Source organism: Pagrus major, chromosome 24, assembly GCF_040436345.1.
Source record: "Pagrus major chromosome 24, Pma_NU_1.0".
NCBI classification, from domain to species: domain Eukaryota; kingdom Metazoa; phylum Chordata; class Actinopteri; order Spariformes; family Sparidae; genus Pagrus; species Pagrus major.
In genome coordinates, this window is record NC_133238.1 from 20,491,959 (window position 1) to 20,512,605 (window position 20,647).

The following is a 20,647-nucleotide window of genomic DNA, read 5'->3' on the forward strand; positions in this document are numbered from 1 at the left end:
TTTTCGGCGCAGTTGTCGTAATGTTTCCTTTCTTTTAACAATTTGGGTCCGCCCTACTAGCTACCTGTGCTAGGATGAACCCTGCCTCTCATCGGGGCCTGGGGAGCCATCTTGGAAACGAGAAAATGGTGTCTAATTCTCTTACATTAATGCCTTCAAACCTGGAAAGATCAGATTGGATGGAGAGAGAACAACTTGATAATTCATTTGTTTTTTAAAAAGTAATCCATAGCAGCCAGTGCTACCGATACAAGAGGGATGTTTGTCCGTGGAGTGACCGCACTACCGTAAAAACACAACTACAGAAAATTTGGCGCTACAGTAAGAGGAAACCAGCTCTCTCTGCAAAAGCAACCACGAGCACCTGCTGGCTTTTGGACCAAACCCCACATTCACTCCTGCATCTCGCCGCCCTCTGCAGCCCCGGTGTCGATCCCACCGCCTCAACAAGGAAAAATAATAATTGTGGAGGCCCCGGTTGCGGGGGCACGAAGCGAGTGTGTGTGTGTGTGAGTGTGTGACAACAGCTGTGCCCCACCACGCTGCCATTTCCCCACCACATTAACAGCCCTATAATCTATCAGAGAAGATGAGGCAATCAATGGAACCCCCTGCAAGGTCAATTAGCACACAGACAAACACAACCACACACACACATAGAGAAACCCCAGGGGCCCTATATGGCTGGAGAGAGGCAGAGAGGAGCATCAGCAAGCAGGGGAAAAGGATGTCCTGACAAAAAGAAATTAAACTTATCGCAAAAGTAATCCGACTACACGTCGCGAATGATAACACGACGGCGAAAGAGGCCGTTGAGAGGTGACGTCACGTCGTCCATCATTCATCGAGCAGCGGATACGTCAACAACACCATCACCTGGTTAACATTCATACCAACCTGTCACTGTGTGTGTTTACAGCAGGTAACAAACACACACACACACACACACCGAACCTCACACGCATGACTCAGAGTAAACAGTCCGGAGCAATATCATCACAAAGAGCGAATGACGTGTGTTTGTGTGTAATAGTAGCTAAAGTGAGTCAGTGAATAAACAATGCAGATCCTTCTTCTTTCCCGTCGGTGAGCCGTTCGTCCTCGTCCACATCTGTGAGTGTGTCTGTGTTTTTGTGCAGGGCTCACTGTATCAGCTGTAACTTGACCTTGCTGCCAGGTGTGTGTGTGTGTGTGTGTGTGTGAATGGGGGGGTGGAGGTGGATTGGGAGGAGAAGAGGAGGGAGGATAAATTCATAAATGAATGGGGGACATCTGCTCAGTTCTGTGCAAAGGATTAAAGATACACAGACCTGAGTGTGTGTGTGTGTGTGTGTGTGTGTGTGTGTGTGTGTGTGTGTGTGTGTGTGTGTGTGTCTGTTTGTCTGTGTGTGACTGTGTGTGTGTGTGTGTTGATCAATGTGAAACACCTGAAGCTAACTGCCAGGTTTTTCTTGAAGCCTTAAATCTACAAACGATGAGTTAGAAAAAAGAGAAGTTCAAAAAGAAATCACAAAAAAATGACTTTTAGCAACTGGGTTTGGTATGTGCTCCATACAGCTCGTCCAGCGTAGTCTAAGTCTACAGAAGATCCAGAATTGATTCAAAAAGATGCCAAAATCTAAACTGTAGCTCCCAAGCTAAACGCGTTAGCACGCACATCTGAAGTGATTGGATAAGCTTGACATCGAGGGTGTAAAAAACGTCTTTTCAAATCGATTCTGGATCTCAGGGCTTTCCGAGACTTGGATTACGTCGGATAAGCTGTATGGAGCCATTTTATGTTTCTTTTTCAGTCGTTTCTTAGGTTTTAAAACAAGTCCCCATCTACTTCAGTTGTTTAGCTGTTTAGCTGTTTTGCTGTGAAGCTCCAGAAATATTTTGTGGACTACGAAACCTTCACCTGAATCTCCATCAGCATGAGGCTGAGTAGATAATGAGTGAATTTTCAGTTTTGGTTGAATTTATCCTTTAAGCCACATGTAAGACATGATGGATGCCCAGACGGCTTTAGAGAGTTTGTATTGTTCAGTACAACCAAAACATTTTGTAAATGTCTTAGTGTGGTGTGTCTGAAAGGATCCTGTGTGTTTTAGCATATTGACATAATGAATGTACAACATGTTCACTTGGCAGTGAAGCTATTTGTTAATTGTACATTTTGACCGAGGACGATAAACAAAACGTGGTTCCAAATCGTCCAATCCATCAGACTCATAAGCCTCCAAGCTTTTTCTACTCCTTCTTCCTTATCCTTCCATTTTTTTATCGATGCCAGCATGTTGATTGCAAAACAATAACGTCAAACTCAACAAGAAGGACTCACGGCTGAGAGGAAGAAACAATCCAAAGCGTGGCTAGTCGGAAAGCCTTGAATTATAATACGATCACGCGCATTGCCTTTTTCTCTTCTACACTGTGCTCAGACTCAGAGACAGTCTGCCCTAACAATTAAAGCCACTTTAACGACATCCTTTGCTCGATGAGTGCTTCCTTTTTCTAATAAAACAGTTGTGTTGACGCTGAAATCTGTGTAGGCACAGAAAATAAATCAGGAATCAATAAGGGAATCGATAAGGAATAGTACAGATAGTGACATCGGTATCTTATCTTATCAATTGTGACATAAATAATTTAAATAATCTTCAGAATAATTCAAAATATGGAACCAGAAGATTAAAATCACAGATAAATGCAGCTGAGAAGGATACCCAACAATCTTTTCATTATCTTTTCAATTAAGAGTAACCATTTAGTCTAGAAAGAAAAGTAAAAGCTGGTCACACTTTCAAAAACTAATTAAATAATATAAATAAAATTAATTTTCTTGGACCACCAGTATAAAAGTCAAAGATATTCCATTTGCAATGATAGAAAGGCAACAAATCCCAACATCGGAGAAGCCTGATGAATAAATTGTCAATTAATTTTCTCTCCATCCAAAGTAATAATTCATCGACATCATTTCAGGACTCGCCGGTATCGTTATAATTTGCTCAGAAGAAGAAAAGACGCATTTCTTATAAAAGTTAAATTAACTCATTGTGAAAGATTGCAGTTATTAAAATGAAATCACCAAACAATTTCAGATTCTTTTACCTCCCAAAATAAAAAAAACGTGCGGGTTGAAGGGTGGTCAATATCTTTGAAATACTAATGTCCAATTTCAAAGACTGTGTTTCTTTTTTTCTTCCAAATGAATGGAAAAGCATTTTGGAATGAAACGGCTCAGCGGGATCAAGAGACGTGTCAAATATTTCTTTTTTTTTTTTTTAATTAAAGCAACATCTAAATTGGCTTTGAAGACGACACTGTGATCACATCCCCCCCATCGCAGCTGCAAGGAGTTCCTATTTGTCGGGTTCAAAGTCTTATTTTTCTTTTCGCTTTGTTCTTCGGTGTGTGTGACTCAGAGTGTGCGCGTGCAGTCACCGGGAGAAGCCCTCTTCATATGAAAGGTTAGAAAACGAAAAAAGATAAACAGCTACCTGCGAACACCTGTCCTCGTGCACGCACCACGAAAGGGAGTGTGTGTTTGCACGTGTGTGCGTGTGGAAGCGGCAAAACACACACAGCTGCCGAGCAACTGCGAGCGAGGCCAACAAATGAAAGCGAGGAGGAGACGGATCGAGAGGGACAGCTAGCTTAAAAACCATAAAGAGGAGATGAACGTGTGAATTTTAGATATTACGCTTCTTCTCATGTGTGCCCACACACACACACACACACACACACAAACCCCCCGAAACACACACATTTAGACAGCTTCCCTCAATAAAGCCAAGCGTTCACCTGTTCCTCTTTGAAATATGATTAGCTTTGAGCTCCTATGTACAAGGTCTTACCCCACACCCACCCGCACACACACACACACATGCATGCAGACAGACTGAAATATGATTTGCTTTGAGCGTTTATGTACAAAGTCTTTGTGATGAAAGAGAAGCTAACAGCACAAGAGTGTCTCAGACAGTGTGTGTGTGTGTGTGTGAGGAGGAGGCTCACTAGCCTTTCTCAGCACCTTTAAACACCACAACCTGCTGCACAGACTTAAAAGAGCTTGAGAGAGCAGCGTGCGACCTGTTTAATCTTCCCCCTCTTGCAAGACCCATCGCGCCCCGTTTCATCTTCCCCCCCACTCGGCGAGGAAACAAGAGGGTCAGGAACCAATTAATGCAGATTAATTGATATTAAAGACTTTCTTTGACGGCTGCCCGCTGCTGCTGCCTCTTAAGTGGGTCTCGGTGTGTTTGACGGCGATAGAAATGTGACTCTTGAGGAGCAAGACATAAAATTCAATTTAGTTATTTACATAAACAAAAAAAGTTAAATAAGTTGCCTTTATCTTTAGCGTGCTCAACATAAGACATACTTAATAAATGATAAAATCAAATTAATTAGGTCAAAAATGACCCAACACGGGGGAGGAAATGTACGTTAAAAAATATAAACTTACATACTTTACTGGTCACATAGTCCAGCTCGAATAGCGTGTACTATGTACTTAACTTTAAGTATATTTGATTACACATCCTATAAATTACATTCATGTAGTTTTAGCCTTAGATGTGCACAAAGGGACAAAAGATTTAAATACTTTCAAATGTTTTATGTTATATATTGAGCCTGCTCAACCTTGTCCTCAATTTATTATAGTTATTTTGAACCTTTGAGCCGCCTTTATATCTTTTTTGCACTGCATGTGGGATTGTAGGGTCCATCAACAACAGGCTTGATAGATTTGAGTGGATATGGCGTGCATAAAAACAACTTTGCGTATGCTGAGTCTTGTCAGTGTTAATGCACTGGATACTGAATGAGTATGTATTTTGGAGGGACACCTTAACCCGAACCCTGACCCTCTTAATTCTAATTTTACTTCTAAAAACAGACCTAACATGACACTAAAAGCTTGATATGGTGAGGATTACTTTCATTCTGATGGTTTAAAGCACTTTTAGATGCAAGAAAAAACACTCTCGCACACAGACAGGTACGAAACCTTGGTATGAAGGATACGGTGCTGCCTGAGTACGGCGATATGTCGGACATGTCTTGCAGGTCCCCACACTCAGACTTGATGAGGGACAGGGACAGACCCTCTGGCCCATGCTGACTCGGTGAGCTCTGCCTGTGGTGGTGGTGGTGATGGTGGTGGTGACTGAGATGGCCTCCTCCGAGGGATGCCATTTTGGTTCTGAGGCTGACAGTTTCCCGGGTCATGTCCATTGAATCTGGGGAGGAACGATGGTGGTCCTTGGGCCCTGGGGGATAGCCGTCACCACCACCGTGTGACCCCAGGGGGTTCTGAAAGGGGTAACCCATGAGGGGAAGAGGGAACGGGTGGCGAAACGATGGAGGGCTAAACCCGAGTGAGGCCGTGAGGGGAGAAGGGTGGAGGGAGGGATGGTGAGGAGGAGGAGGAAGGGAGGAAGAGAGGTTGGCATTCTCTCCTCCACCTCCTCCACCACTCTTGCGCACCACCAGCGGCAGTGCCTCTGTTTGGTCGTTGGGCGTTGGCACGCCGCTCAGTCTGCCGCTCAAGCCACCGAATGAATCCAGCGGGCTCGGGACGATTACATCGCCGAAGCAGTGCAGCCTCTGGTTGGAGGTGTGGTAGTTTGGAGTGGGACTGCCGTCGCCGTTCAAACTGAGTGCCAGGGCGCCACCGCCAAAGCGTGAGTCCGGGGTGAGGGAGGGGAGGGGACCGAAAGGTGGAGGACAAGAGGAGGATGAGTTGGAGGAAGAGGAGGGTGCAGCCGGTGTGCTGCTGTGGCAGCCATGATGGTGACTGACGGCCTGCTTGGGCGAGGAGAAGCCCTTGACGACTGTGTCGACAACCTGCGACACGGCACAGTTCAGCTCCTGCTTCAGCGTCTCTGCCAACTGCCTTCCTCCTCCTGCCGTTCCTCCTCTCCTCTTCATCACACGTTCTCCATTCCTTTCCTCCTCCTCCCTGCCGTCCACGTCCTCCTCAATGTCTCCGTCTATCAGGGCCTGTTCTCGGAGGAGGGCTCGGGCCCGGTCCAGGAACAGACCCGGGTCCAGCTCGGACAGGTCGTCATGGCTGTTCCGCCCTCTGTCTCTGTGCCTCTCCTCCAGGCCGTCAGAGCGGATACTGTCCTCGGACAAGTTGCCATCTTCCTCTCTTTCTCTTCCTCGGTCGGCCTCTCCGCTCTCACCGTTCTCTTCCTCTTCCTCTGTCTCCGAGTCGTAGATCTGGTAGAACTTCTCCTGGAGTTGACGCAGCTGTTTCTGAACAACAGAGGAGAAAGAATGTTAAAGAAGACGTCTTTTGAACCCTGAAAGTCGCCTGTTACCCTAAATAAACTAAAGGATAAATTAAAATAGTACAGCCTCAGATTACAAGTAACCCACTTGGTTCTGCTGTACTTGCATGTGTATTAACGCCACTGAAACTCCAGCTCAATGATTTTCTATCACAGCTTTTTCTTATATCTCGGTACAGATTGAAGGATTACGATATCATGTACATATTCCTTGAATCTGAGCCACTTTCACAGGTTGGCCTTCCTTTAGACCCTGACATTCAAGATTCTGCTACCAACCTGCATGTCCTCCAGTTGCAGTTTGAGCTGCCGCCTCTCTTCCTGTCTTTGCTCCTGCCTTGAACACACCAGCTGGGTGAAGCTGTGTTGCTGCTGTGGCAGGCGCTGCTTTCTCTTATTCTCCCTGTAAACCTCACCAACGCTGACCGCACCACCCCTCGAACCCGGCGAGCTCAGGAGGGAAGAAGGGCCGTCGCTCCGCCTGTGATCGTGGCCGCTGATGTTGTGGCTGTTGCCGTCTCCTCGGTGGTCATTGCTGCTGTTGCTGTTGTTGCTGCTGTTCTCGTTCTCGCGGTTGCTCTCTTGGTTGTGGTCGCCGGGGTTGGGTCGGACCAGTGGCGAGTGACTCATGCCGCGGATGATGTTCTCCACGCGGGCGCGCTTGGCGCGAAGGTGCTCGTCCGACAGCCTGTCCAAGTCGAAGGAGGAGAGGGAGAGGGGCTGAGAGGGAGCGTGGGAGTTATGGCTCGAAGGCGGTGGCGGCCGCCCGAAGGAGGTGGAGGAAGGTGGAGGGGGAAGAGGAGGCCCAGGAGAGAGGCAGTCGGAGGGGCTGTCCCGATCACGAGAGGAGTTGCTGCAGGCGTCCTCGGCCTGGATCTCTGAGCCACCACTGGACAGAGCTCCACTCCCCTGTGATGGAGGACAGGAGAACTGAATTAAAAAGAAATTAACAAATTAAATGAATGATTTAATCGATCAGAGGATTCAAGATCTTTTAGTGGCTTGATTGTTTGGTTGACTGGAAGGGTAGGAACAGCTAAACAGTGACTAAAGCCAATGATTTAATAAAAAGAACTGAAACCAGTTAATCTGTTTATGACCTGGATGTGCGTGTTTACCTGGAAGCCTGAGTCACTTCCTCCGTTCTTCCCCATGTTATTCTTCAGTAGCTGAGAGATGATGGTAGCACCTGGGAATGGCATTATGGAGTCTTCATACGAGTTGGCCCTCTTCAGCAACTTCCTCAAAACATTCGACTTCTCTCCGTCCCCGTTGGTGCCCCCGTGGCCGTGACCGACCAACGAGCAGTCTCCGTCCTGTTCGATGCCGTGCGATTGGTTCATGCTGTCGAGCAGGGTCTCTCTGGCGCGGGAGAATATCGCGCTACCCACAGTCCTTTTCACCCCAATGTCGACACGTCGGCGCTTTGTCTGTCTGGTTAGGAGGGTGGTGCTGTCATGATCAGGCATCACGCAGGGGAGCTAAACGGACATGACCAGGGGTCCTCGCAGACACGCAGGGTGAGAGGAGTTACCTGGACAAACACATGAAAACACACATTTTTGTGATTTTAATCTTTATCATTCGGCAAAACTGTGCTCAAAGTGATCATTTGTCACTCAAAAGGAAGCCCAGACATTGAAATTGGCAGCTTTATTTAATGTAAATGTGGCTCGTCTTCGAAGAAAGAAAAGTTACGGATAATATTTTAAAATTGTGAGATATACCAGCGCTAAAATAAAAAAAAAACATTTAACTAAAATCAGCATTTTTGAGGCTTTAAATAACAAGGAAAGAATTATTTGATTTGATTCAGAATTAACTCTCCACAGTTAAAAGACACAAAAACAAATATAGAAATCTTGTGCAGGAAACTCTCTCCAGTGTTTTTGACCAGGGGTTAGGGTTACTCAAACCAAACAAGACGATATATAACAGATATAAATATCAACAAATTTCAAACAAACTCAGACCAACACACACTCATCGATCGAACCCCCCGAGCCAAATTCACAAAAAAACACTCGTGTTACGTTTCTTGACCACGAGCCAGGGGGAACCACTGTGAGAGAAAAACACACTCTTTAAAATAGTTCAAGGATGTATTCCCACAGAGAAGTAACACCTGCCTCTAATAACCAAAAATCATTTCCCATTTCCTCCTTCTCTCCTGAGGTCTAACCTTGATTTCTGCATCTTGTGAGGAGCTGTGAAGCATCGACAAGCTCTCTCTTATTGTCAGAGGGGAGAAAAAAAAGTGTTTCCTTCACACGAGAAAGAAACGGGCACTTATCTTACATTTTTATAAGCAGTGCATTTGGCTGTTATTGAAGAATTTTATTTTGACGAGACAAGGTACATTCTTATAAATGCTACCACTTGACGTTTTAACAAGTTCTTCACGTACGGCACACTTAAGGCTAGGTTTTTCTTTTTCTGTCACGAGTGGATGTATCTTATCTTTTATGCGGCAAAGTGTAGAGAGGGACACCTGTGGTGGCGGTGAGAGCACCTCATGAAGGTTAAGTTTCTCTCTTGACGCGCTGGAAACACCTTAAACCATCCCCAGGGGGAGGGAAACGCTGAAGAGGCTGGCGTCGTCTATATCCATGAGTGTTGCCTTTGAGTGGATTATGTTGCAAAGAATGCAGAAAATCTCCAGATATTCTCCCGAGAAACAAAAATCTGAACGTTTTCAGGATTTATGGGTCAAATTAAACAGAGGACGGCGAAAAAAATCTATAAAAAGCATCTCCAGGAATAAGTCTGGCTATTTTAAAACAGGTGAATGTGTACGTGATGTTCCTGCACTTGCAGCGTTTGCCACGTTACATGTTTGCATCTGTTTTGCAAGCGATTTCAGGGTCAAGTCCAGGCAAATATTTCACAAATTAAAACCTGCTTTCCTGCGACAGTTCAGTCGAGCCGTGCCTGCAAACGCGCCAGTTGAGCGAGGAGAATTTACAGAAAAAAAAGACGTGAAATTTGAACTTTCTCCGACTCAATCAGTGACACGATTAGGATGCTTTCGCGACCGCCGGCCGAGCCGTTCTGTCCCTGCAGGGCCATTTAGCAGATGAAATACATTCCAGGCAGGGTTAGTGTGTGAATGTGACTCTGAGTTGCAGACGAGAGGCGTTCAGGGAAAAAAACGCTCAGCCCCTCAACACATTGCCCGGCAGTGACCCAGATACACACACTTGCACAGACACATACAGAACATGCATACACACATTGCTGGCTGTTTGCATTATTTGCTCCTCACACACACACACACACACACACACACACACACACACACACACACAGAGAGAGTGAGAGACAAACAGTTTAGATTAGGAGGTCCAAAGAGCTCTGAAACTTTTGAAATTTAGGTCTGAGGTCAAACTGAGGAGGGAAAAAAACCTTCATGGCCTTTCCTGCGACTTAAAAATCAAACTTGGACACATTCGTGCCGCAATATGACGCGTTTTTAAATACACAAGAAGTGTGAAAGACCTTTTACATTAGTGTTTCGAGGTGACTGTGAAAGGTGAGCAGCGAAAGGAGATGTGAGAGTATGTGGCTTCTGGGACAAAACAGAAACTTCACGTTTTTAATCTGAATTGGACGAGCAGGAATAACTCGCTCTGTAATCGAGAACTGAAATGGGAAGTAGCTGATGAGTGACTGTAACTGCTGTATCAGTTTAAAGGTTTGATGGTTTAATTTAAGCATGTTAGTGTGGACGTGTCAGACTTTTTATTTAAAAACTAAAATTACAGAGGTGGAAATGATTTAAAAAGTGAAAGGTTTTGGTCATTATTAGCACAGCTTCTGCTTCCTGAGGAGCCAAACATCGTGGTTATTATTGGTAGAATAAGTGTGAAGTGGATCCTTTACTTCTCGCTGTGCGCTCTGAGCGCAGAGCACCGCTGTCCACACAGAAAACATGAGCTTTTACTTTTTACGCACGGTCGGCAAATTATGGAGAGATTTAACAACGATGAGTCCAGGATCCTGCAAACATTTCCATCTTTTCATGACGCGTTTTCTTTTATTTTACAGCTTGTAAAGTTTTCTTAAAGTTGGGGGAATGGAAGGAGATAAATCCACTTGTTTTCAAAGAAAGTTTGGTCGTGAAACATCGATGAAATTGACTTTTATTTGATTTGGGAATCGGGAGGATTCTGTTTATTTGCTTCAATTCGAGGAAACGCAATAAAGGAAATCTGACTCATCTGTTTGTTGATTAAAAACTGAAATCCAAAAGTGGACGGCCGGTGCGTAAATCCAAAACAAGACGGATTCCGCAACGATACCCAACAAAATCGGTGGTGAAAGAGAAGCGAACAGCGAACAAAACCGCATTTTTATTTCAAAAACACACTTCAGACGGTCAGATTTGAGGGACACCAACGCGCGTAAAGTCGATACGAGCGGAAAGAGTTTCGCGAAACGGTCCAAAAATTCATCCAAAAACCATCTGGATCCGCGACCGGGATGAACTAACAAGCGCCGAAGTTAAGTTCCGAACACGATGCGGACACACACACACACACACACTCTCTCTCTTTCACACGCACACACATCCAACATATAAAAACCCACGAGTCGTGTTATAATAATGGTGGTAAATAATCGGCGCTTCTACTCACTTCTCTGTCGAGCCGGGTTCCTCCAAGTCGCTCCGTCGAAGAAAGGGCGAACACAAGAGACAGATCCGCGCTCGCCTGTTAAGATCAATGCCGTAATTTACTACGGACGAAGTGGAGACGTATGCGGGGCGTGCGTGCGCGCGGGCGTGCGTGTGTGTGCGCGAGGCAGAGAGAGAGAGAGAGGGAGAGAGAGTGAGCGAGACACAGAGAAAGAAAGAGAGAGAGAGAGGTTGCTCTTGTGCGCCGCTCTCCTCCCGGGATGGGAAGTGTTTAGTATCGAGCGCACCCGCGTCCGTCCGCCACTCTCCAGCTCGCTCGTCCAGAATCCTCCGCTTTCTCCCCTCCGAGCGCCGGCAAGACTCTCAACTAAGAAACAAGAAGAGACGCGCATCATGAAGGATACGTGAAGACGTTGCGTCACCGGCCCCGGAGTGAGGTAACGGCTCCACCTGACCAATAAGGAAGAGGGACCAGGGGGGGACGGTGGATTTTTTTTTATTTATAAGGAGCCCCCACGAAAAGCGCGGAGAGGGAGGAGAGAGGAGCGGAGGATGATGGAGGGTAAACTGAGAGTCAGGTTCAGCGACGTTTTTTAAAAAAGAAACCCACATTTATCGCTTAAATTAAATCCGACTTCAACCGCTTCTGTTGTCCTTTTTATTAAGTGTTTGAACACGATTTATTCCAGTTTTATTTCTTTTTAACTGTTAACAGAAAGAGTTTGTGAGAATCACTTTAACAGATCAAATCAGCGAATTGAACACGCGTAATTTCTTCCTGACTTGTTTCATCCAATAAAAATTACTTTAAAATGTCCGTTTTTCATGTTTTCACTCAGCTTTATGATTATTAACCTCTTTAATAAAAACGAGTTTTACATTTATCTGATTCTTTTCATTCCTCTGCACTGATACTCTTTAAAAGTCAGAAACTCATTTTATGCGTTTTTGCAGCTGTACTCGCGTGTGCGTAATTGGGAACAACCGTGCGCCTCTGCGCGCAGCTCCTTATTAATCAAAGAAAGTTCAACTAAAAAATAAATACAAATAATTGTAGGAAATGATTCTTCTGATGGGGAACCTCCTCTCTTCTCCTCTTCTTCTCAGGAGATCAGGGGTCAGGTAAACCCTGGAGCTGATAGGGGAGTCAGTGTTTTGCTCGCGGACAATCCTGGAGAGCTGCAAATAAAACACACTCACAGGGAAATGCGAGTATTTCCAAAAAGGCAACACGATGAGGCCTGCAGTGAAATTAAATTTATTTCTCAGTAAAATCAGCTTTTCCTCTCGCAGATTCTGTGAAACACATTTAAATACAGTCAGGCCTAATTAAATAAAACTGTACAGGTTGTGTCGACGCGTTCCTTCAGGATCAGGACTCACCGGTGAGGACCGAGTTACTTCCCAGGCTGCTCCTGCAGGACGCATCGTGGGTGAATCCCGCAGGAATAAAATCAAAATCACACACAGAATAAAAAAATGCATGAAGAGAAAAGAGTTGTTGATGAGAATAATCTAAACACAAAAAAAGAAAGGAGCGTCAAATTCTGCCTGTGCGCACAAAAAAGGTGAGAAACTGACAGAGTTCCTGGAGGATTCTCAAAGGAATTTGAGGAAATATGTGAGAAAAGTGTGAATACATTTTTTTATTTGATTTTTAAAAACATTTTCAGGCGGATTTAGATTGTAAACTCGCTGGATTTAAGCAAAATGTGGATTTCTGCGGTGCGTATTTGTGCAGAGGAATGCCACATCGTGGAAAAAAAACCCCACTTCCTTCCACAAATAAACGCGCACCTGTACTCCAAAGTTATTTAGATCGGATGCAACAATTTTCTCTGCGCGTTGTGTCTCCTCCTGGTTCAAAAAACGAGGTCGCACAAAAGTGGATTGCGGTGTTTCTCCTCCAACATTCCTCATTATCAAATATGACAAAACAGCGTCAGAGCTGCGGAGGGCATCTCTCCTCTTAACTTAATTACGCGCGGGGATAATCGGCCAAGTTATACAATAATTATCACGCACTCTGCGGATGTTTCGTGCGCTTGAATTTGTAGGAAAAAAATACAAATATTAAAAAACCCCAGAAATGTCCGATAAATATTCCCCCCCCCCCCAGGAGACAGATGTGCGTTCTCGTGCCACGCAGGTTGTCCTCGCATGCAGGCCCCAGTTTTTCTAATGATCCCATCGCCAATTATTTGGCACAGACAACTTCACTCCACCACAAAGCAGCACACAAACTTTTTTTTTCTCTCTCTCTCTCTCCGCTTAATAGAAGCTGTGACCCATTTGAAACAACTGCGCCCAGGGTGATGCCGTTTTGCAGTTTGGAAAACGACGCTTATAGAAAAATAATATATTTGGAGGGGGAGAAGAAAAAAATGCAGTTGCAATGTCCGTGAAAGCAAAAGAAGAGGAGGAGGGGGGTGGAGGTGTGCGTGCATATGGATTATCTCTGTAAAGAGGAGGAGACAGTGTTGGATCTGCGTTATGAGACAGTTTAAAGCTGAAAACGGTGAGAATGAGACGGTTTGAGGAAAGGAAATTATGGCAATTTACACAATAAAAGGCAAAAAAAGAGAGGAGAGGGTGGCTTCTACATTTTAAACACTACAAAATAAGAGCAATGCAGGATGGAAAATAATCTCAAAATATGGATTTTGGCCTCATAATTATGTGCTTTTATTTTCTTGAATCTATAAAGAACAAGTCCTGGAAAATCTGCAGGAGTTATTATCAAAAAAAATCGTATTAATGTTTAACTCGTTGACCTCATGGTGTTTGCCTGCCTGCTGTGGCGATGACCCCCCAGTAGTGTGTGTGTGAGAGTGAGTCATGCATGCACACACACACACACACACACACACAGAGGAGAAGGTGGAATCAGTGTGAGAAAGAGAAAGTGTGTGTTTCGGTCATGGTCAGTCACCCTGAACTCTCCCTACAGTTTACACAGAGTTACCTTTCACCCACCTGCTGCTAATGTGCCAGGATTTAACCCAAAGAGTGAAACTGAGAGTCCAAACAAGCACGACCCACTCCCCATCCATCGCCACCAAACAGTTTTCCAGCATGAGAAAAAGGACAGAAATTCAAAAGCTATTCTAAAAAACTTCTTCCTTTTGAATGTGACGCTTTCCAGGGAGTCAGGAGAGGGTTTTCCCCCACAGCGCCCACACCGTTTTGGGCACCACCTAAGCCGAACGACTGTAAAATCAACGTGGAGAGCATGAAAAGTAACCAAATGACAGATCTAATGGTTGTAGTTTGTCCCCAGTGGGCTTCCTTGGCAAGGTTTATCATTAAGCTTTTTGTGTGTTGTTTGTTTACTACCCGCTCGAGCTTTTTCAATTTCTTTTTTGGTCCAAAATGATGTGAAATCACATGTTTTTTTTAAAATCAAAAACCAGAAATTTTCTCAGGAGAGGATCCCCAAATCCACGGCCAAATACATGCACATAAATCTTCCACAAATATAAGGACAACAAAGGAGAGGAGAAGTCTTTCATCACTTTATTTTCACATCTTTGGTTTGACTTGAGTTGATTAACAATTTTAAAAAAATAGTGTGAATCTCGCCCAAAACCACTTTTTAAAGAACAGATTTGAAACACTCGAGAGTGAATCCGTCTTCTCACGTGCAGCTTAAAGGTGCAACACGTGTTTTTTTTTTAAAGAACAAGTGTTGCACATGAGACAAAAGTCTGAGAAGATCCTCTGTTGCAGCTTCACATCTGCAAGATTTCTTTGCCGCACGAAACAGGAACCGGTTCTATCTTGCGAGTCTTAAACGGTTTTATTCCAGTTCCACTTTTCTGTTTCAACCATAGACTGAAGAAGACACGCACGTTGTAAGGACTGTTTTAGTACAGAGGATCTGTATCAGCTGGAGAAACCTGAAGTCCGAGCAACCACCGCGCCTGACACCGAACTTTACTTCTCTTATACCGTTTAAAAATTGAACCCAAGACACATTACAAGAAGAAAAATTAAATACTGACATCTAAAACGTGTGGAAACTCAAATTTGAAATTATTTTCTAGACTTAAAGTTGCAATATGTCAGAATTTTAGTTGAAAAAAGTTTAAAAATTAGATAAAATTATCAACAGAATGTGAAGAAATAAGAGTTGTGACGTCACGACGTCTTTGTATTGTGTTCGCCGAAGTTAGCATGCTAACCAGCTAGCCCCTCAACGCTCCTGTGCTAGCAGTGTAATCACCAACACTCCCCTGGTTTTCCGAAATCTTTGAACTCCCAGTCCGGACTGCTAGCTGCACGGCTAACTGAGCTAACTGTCTAACGTATGAGTAGGAATTCAACGGGCGGCCGTTTCCTACATACTGCACCTCCCAAATAAAGTTTTTGTTGGAGCCAACAACTAGCGGCCATTAGCGACGCTACATCTCAAAGGACTTGCTCGTCTAATGTTTCCAAAAACGGCACAGTCCCTTTTCTTCCTCATAATACCTCGATGGCATCAAAAGTTCATTTTGCTAAAAGGCTGGCGCGCACGCCGAGATGTGTCTTTTTGCAAGAGCAAGTAAAATCTCTGCGGATCATCATGATGCTGAAACAACGAGACAAAAAGGGAATAATGAAAATAGAAAGGCAGAGAGAGGGAATAATGATAGGCCTGCTGCTGATGGAGGTCTGGAGGTAGAGACAGATGGATGCAGAGGTTTTCTCTTTCTGTCTCTTTCTCCATCCCTCTCGCTCCACTCTTTCTCTCTCTCTGTCTCTTTTTCTCCCCCCTTTCTCCTCTCTCTCTCTTTCCTCCACTCTCTCTCCATCAAGATACCATTATTCAGGACATTAGTGAAGAAGAGCTAAAAGCTCTCACTGTCGAGGAGGGTCCCAGGGTCCTTTCTGAGAGCTGTGACGCAAGCACACACACATGCACGCACACACACACGTTGACTACTAGAAGTACCATATAGTATAGGTGAAGAGGTAAGAGGTGGTAAAAAGGTCTTATTGCAGACATTACCAGGTATCTAGGCTTCTCTCCTCTCCTCTGTGGCCAAAAACATGGACATTAGCTGACACAAAGAAAAACGAACGGTGCTCAATAAAGCGGCACACCGGGCAGCCACCATGTCCTTGTTGGATTATTTATACTTTGTGAACTTTGATACACATCATCTTCTCTCTGTGCTCGCTTTTCTCAGCTCTCCCGACGCTCTCATGATGCCTTGAATAATGCGTAAAAATATCCTGAAAATTGACGCATAATGTGTGAATAGATGAGGGTATTGACTGGCAAGGCTTTTTGCAAACCGTGGATACGTTTAGTGTGTATGTGAGACCAGAGACCACTGTTCAAGACTGTGTTTCAACATTTGTAAGCGTGAAACCACTGGATATTTTAACGGCAGTGTTGGGATGTTTTTAAGCCGTGTTTGTGGAAAACTGAAACCTATATTTTTGACAAGACGTCAGGACAGTTCGGAGGCAAAAAAACAGGTACTTGTAACAAGAAGTTCGGACAGTTTCCAGCCGTGTTTGTGGCGACAGAACCAGTTAAGCCAAAACTCGATCCGTTCCAAAACGCTAACCAAGTGGTTTCTGTGTCTAAACCCAACCAGACCATGTGCAAAGGTATTGTAAAAACATAAAAATGAAAATTGAACCTGAAGAAACGTGAAGTTGCAACATAAAGAAATGGAAAGTTTCAACATATCTGTCGTTTGCAGCAACGTACATTGCTCGACTTTGGGTTGAAGTTATTCTAGTCTCCCCAAAAACAAGGCTGAAAATGTTCTTTAGAGCAGATGTGTTATTGTAAAAATAAATTTTGCACCACTTACAGTTTAGACTCCTGCATTCTGCTTAATTCTGACGCAAAGGGGGTTTTGTTTTAAAGGTTTTATGTTATGTTTCCACTTCCTTCCTCACTCTCTGATTTACCATGATGTTTCCCTGGAAGTTACAGCGACAGGCGACCAAATGTTTAATTTCTACCTGTAACTGGATACAATTACAGATTGAATTGAGTCTGAACAATGTTGGAAACATTTGGGATAATGTAAGTACACAACTTAACAAAATAGAATTTAATGTGAAAATGTTAAATATGATGTAACATTCAAATAAACCTCAATGCTGCAATGTTTCTCACCTCAGACATGAGCAGGAAGCTGATTGTGTTTACATGAAACTACTGTGTTTTGTAGCCAGTCTGCGTTTGATATTGAATGATTTGTTTTAGTTTGGTTCGACATCTTTCAATCACTAAAAATGGTCACTATCTGCCATTGCACCGGTTTAACCTGGCCAATCCTGTCACATCTCTCTTGTTGTGAACCTGATACTACTTGTACATCAACTCACAGGCCTCTGAAAGTTCATCTCTGACATTATTTTCCAAACTTGGCTCTTTAACTTCTCCTAATTATTCCATTTCCTGAGCTCAGGGACTTGGAGGATTTTCATAATTCATCAGCCTCCTTTTCCCTTTTCTTTTTTTTTTTCTCCCACCACAATTACTGTAGTACAAAACCATCAAAATTATTCATCTGTTCCCTTTTTTTCAATTTACCATTCTTTCTTTCAGTCGCTGTAATTCATGTGTGTTTTTCTTTCTTTTTATCAGTCCTATGGAGCTCTACACTGCTCATGTATTTATTCATGCTTTTCTGCCTCTGATGGGCGACATGGACGGAGCTGAATAGAGCCAGTGTGTATGTGCGTACGCCTGTGTGTGTATGTGCATGTAGACCTCCTCCATTGTGCTGATTCTAAGAGAAGGTCTTAATCTAGCCACTGCCATTACCGCTGCTGAGACCTCCAGCCTCCATCTCCCCTCTTGCCCTGATGTTGTGCCCAGCCACGGAGGCCCTTTAGTGGGCCGGCTGGCAAGCCAGATCAGGGTCTTGGGTCTGGGGCTTGGCCTGGATCCCTGGTCCTCATCCTCTAGCACCGACGACGCCCCCTGCATCCCCACAATGAAGCCTCCGTCCTGGCCCGACTTGGCCCCGAAGCCGCCTTCCTGGCTCGGGGCCTGGATGGATGGAGGGGGTGGAGGCGGGGGAAGAAAGCCTGTAGCTGGGTGTGCAGTGGAGTGAGGAGAGGTGGAGAGGCTAACAATGCTATCAGAGAGCTGGCGTCCGTCTCTCAAACGCACACACACAAACACGTACGAGCGTGTTTGTCTTTATTTATCACAGCTCTTCACACATAGACGACAACAAAGGAAAGAAAGGCAGCGAGCAGAATGGAGAGGGTCAGAGACAGAAAGGGAAAGAGGAGAAAAGAGAGAAAAGTGGCGGACAGAAAAAGAGAAATGGAGCTGAAGGGCTGCTTAAAGACACGGATAAGGGAAAACAAAAAAGACAGAAGAGCATGAGCAGAGTAAGAGAAATTTAAAGAAATATAAAGAGATGCAACAGAGATGGAGAGTTGAGGAGGAATAGAGGGACACAATGTGAATAAAAGAGGAGAAAAAGGCAGCAGTGTTTTCCACCAGTCTGTTGGCCGGAGCCTCTGTGACATTGTCGGGCCTTTCTGGATCCCCATGGAAACAAAAAAATCAACATGTTTGCTTGAAATGCTTTCATTAACGCCTTGTAGCCGAGCCAAAATTGTTTAAAAAAAAAAAGAAAGCCCGACAGGGGACGAGGAGATGCAGAATAAAAATCCCAACACAAATAATGCAAACAAACAAAGGATAAAAAGAGCAAAAACAAACTTAAAAAGCAGTTCTCTTCCTCTTTTTTTTTTTTTCCATCTACTCATTGACCCATGTCGTTTTGTACACAATGCGACAGGCAGACTTTCAGGACGTTTTTTTTTCCGAGTCGCCATCACTTTGGGGATCAAACTGTGCTCGGTGTAATAATGTGGCCGTATTTGCAGGGGGTATTATAATGATAGCCTCTGGCACATTAGAATAAGCTCCGGACGGGCAAAGTAGCTTAAACAAACAGAGCGATTGAGTTTGCTGACTTGTTTAATTTCATAAAAAATCACAAAAGATAAAAATGAATTAACCTTTGAGCACATTTTTATCTCATGCGCGCCCTTGTTTACGACCAACTTTTTGTAAAATATCCCCAAAAAAATCTAAATTAGCTCAATGAAATTAGCATTTCTGCAGTCATTATATATAATAATATCATAAATACAATACAGCGCTGACCCCCTCCCCATGCTAGTCTGCTGAAACAAGCTGAGTATAATCAAGCAAGGAGAAAGTAGGACATCTGTGTGTGTGTCCACAGTCGCACACACACACAGCTCGGGCATAACGACAATCAATTAAAGCTTCCTCCCCTCCTCTCCTTTAATTGAAATTGAATTACAGAGTTTTACCTCCCGCCCCTTCAACTCGGCACGTAAGGAAACGCCCGGGGGCCGATCTGAAGCCGAGCCGCGCTCCCATTTAACCGCCGAAGAAGTTTAAGGTAAAAACATGGCAAGTAATAAGGCTGTTAGGGTATAAAACACGGACACACACGCACGCACGAGCCAAAGTAACAGGGTAATTAAATGGTGATGCTCAGTCTAGCTGAAGTAAACATGTCTAGAAGGAATGTATTTAAGATCGTGACTCTAGCGAACACACAACCGCCAACATCAGAACACAGCGTTTTATTTTACTGCAAAGAAAATCATCTCTTTACGATGTTTCAATGCAACGTAATTCAGTCACACTCTAAATTTTTTGTTATTGTTGTAAAATTGCTCATAATTAGTGGCATCACTGACACCATCATCGTTATTTCACTGTTGTGAGTCACTGTGTTGAGCAGCAGCAAACACTCTGCGACTGTCATTACAACCGTCTCTTCTCCTCTCTGATGGAAGACGTTTATTGTTACTAAGCCTTGCAGTAAATTTGCTCCATTAAGCGCCAAATTAGTTGTGATAGGTCTGAAGAAAGAGCCAGCTGACAGCTTTATTTCTCTCTGTGTGATCTGGCAGATGTTTGGATGAATTTTCTCGACGAAGACAAATATGGAAATATTGGCAATTTCTCCTTAAACTCTCGACTGTGTCCATATTACCGAGCTTGGATTATTATTATTAGGGGGTTTCTAAAGGGTTCAGTCACATCCTCATCCACACACTTCCTATAGTGTCCTGATTGGTCAGCTACATGCAGTGACTCTAACTGGGCTGCGTCCAGAATAAGGCTAAAGATGCTTTGATCAGTGCCAATACTGTCCCCTTTTAGTTTCAAGCCACATACATCGTTTTTTGCCCTCTGCGGATGTCATTTAAATTGAGTCAATCCATTATTGCAATTATTCACTCGTGTGGAACGCTGATTTAAAGTCCAGCGTGTAGGATCTAGTGGCATCTAGCGGTGCGATTGCAGATTGCAACCAACTGAACACTAGTGCTGTCCTGATTACCGTTTTTTTGGGGCTCTGGAGTGGAGACCACAGAGGAGAAACGCAGCATGTGTGGTCTATTTATGACTTTTGACAGGTTTAAGAGACAAGGATGAGGATGCAAAGTCTGTGGTTGGTTGGACAATGAGTGTCTTCTCAGGTCTGCTCCTTGTCTTTTCTTGACATCCTTCCTCCTTAAGGTCAGAGGTCATTGGGTCTCTGTGTGTCTCTGAGCTTTTGGATTGAAACCATCAACATGTTTTTGTAGTTTCTTTGTATATTCCTGTGTTCGGTCCGCTACACGAGTTTGGTTAAACAAGGTACAATAATAACTATTTTGTAGTTCGCCTTTATTGATAAAAGGCAAAAACCCAAATCCCAAA

The 20,647-nt window shown here is 44.1% G+C and overlaps 1 protein-coding gene and 1 long non-coding RNA gene across 7 annotated transcripts in view; one reads left to right on the plus strand and one right to left on the minus strand.

Moving 5' to 3' along the window:
- The window catches only part of LOC140992252 (prospero homeobox protein 1-like), a 43,031-nt gene extending 29,776 nt beyond the window's left edge, over nucleotides 1–13,255 (minus strand). The window contains exons 1-4 of one of the 6 annotated variants that reach the window (XM_073462548.1): nucleotides 12,307–13,255; nucleotides 7,406–7,821; nucleotides 6,567–7,217; nucleotides 5,017–6,252 (exon numbers count right to left, since the gene is read on the minus strand). In XM_073462548.1, coding sequence (XP_073318649.1) covers nucleotides 5,017–6,252; nucleotides 6,567–7,217; nucleotides 7,406–7,756 — 2,238 coding nt within the window. In that variant the 5' untranslated portion in view covers nucleotides 7,757–7,821; nucleotides 12,307–13,255. Of the gene's footprint in view, nucleotides 1–5,016; nucleotides 6,253–6,566; nucleotides 7,218–7,405; nucleotides 10,809–10,924; nucleotides 11,800–12,306 lie in introns of those variants that run through there. The other 5 variants (XM_073462550.1, XM_073462546.1, XM_073462547.1 and 2 more) reach the window with 5 other exon arrangements.
- LOC140992254 (uncharacterized) overlaps nucleotides 1–20,647 on the plus strand; it is a 55,025-nt gene that overhangs the window by 23,409 nt on the left and 10,969 nt on the right. The gene's annotated exons all lie outside the window — the stretch shown is intronic.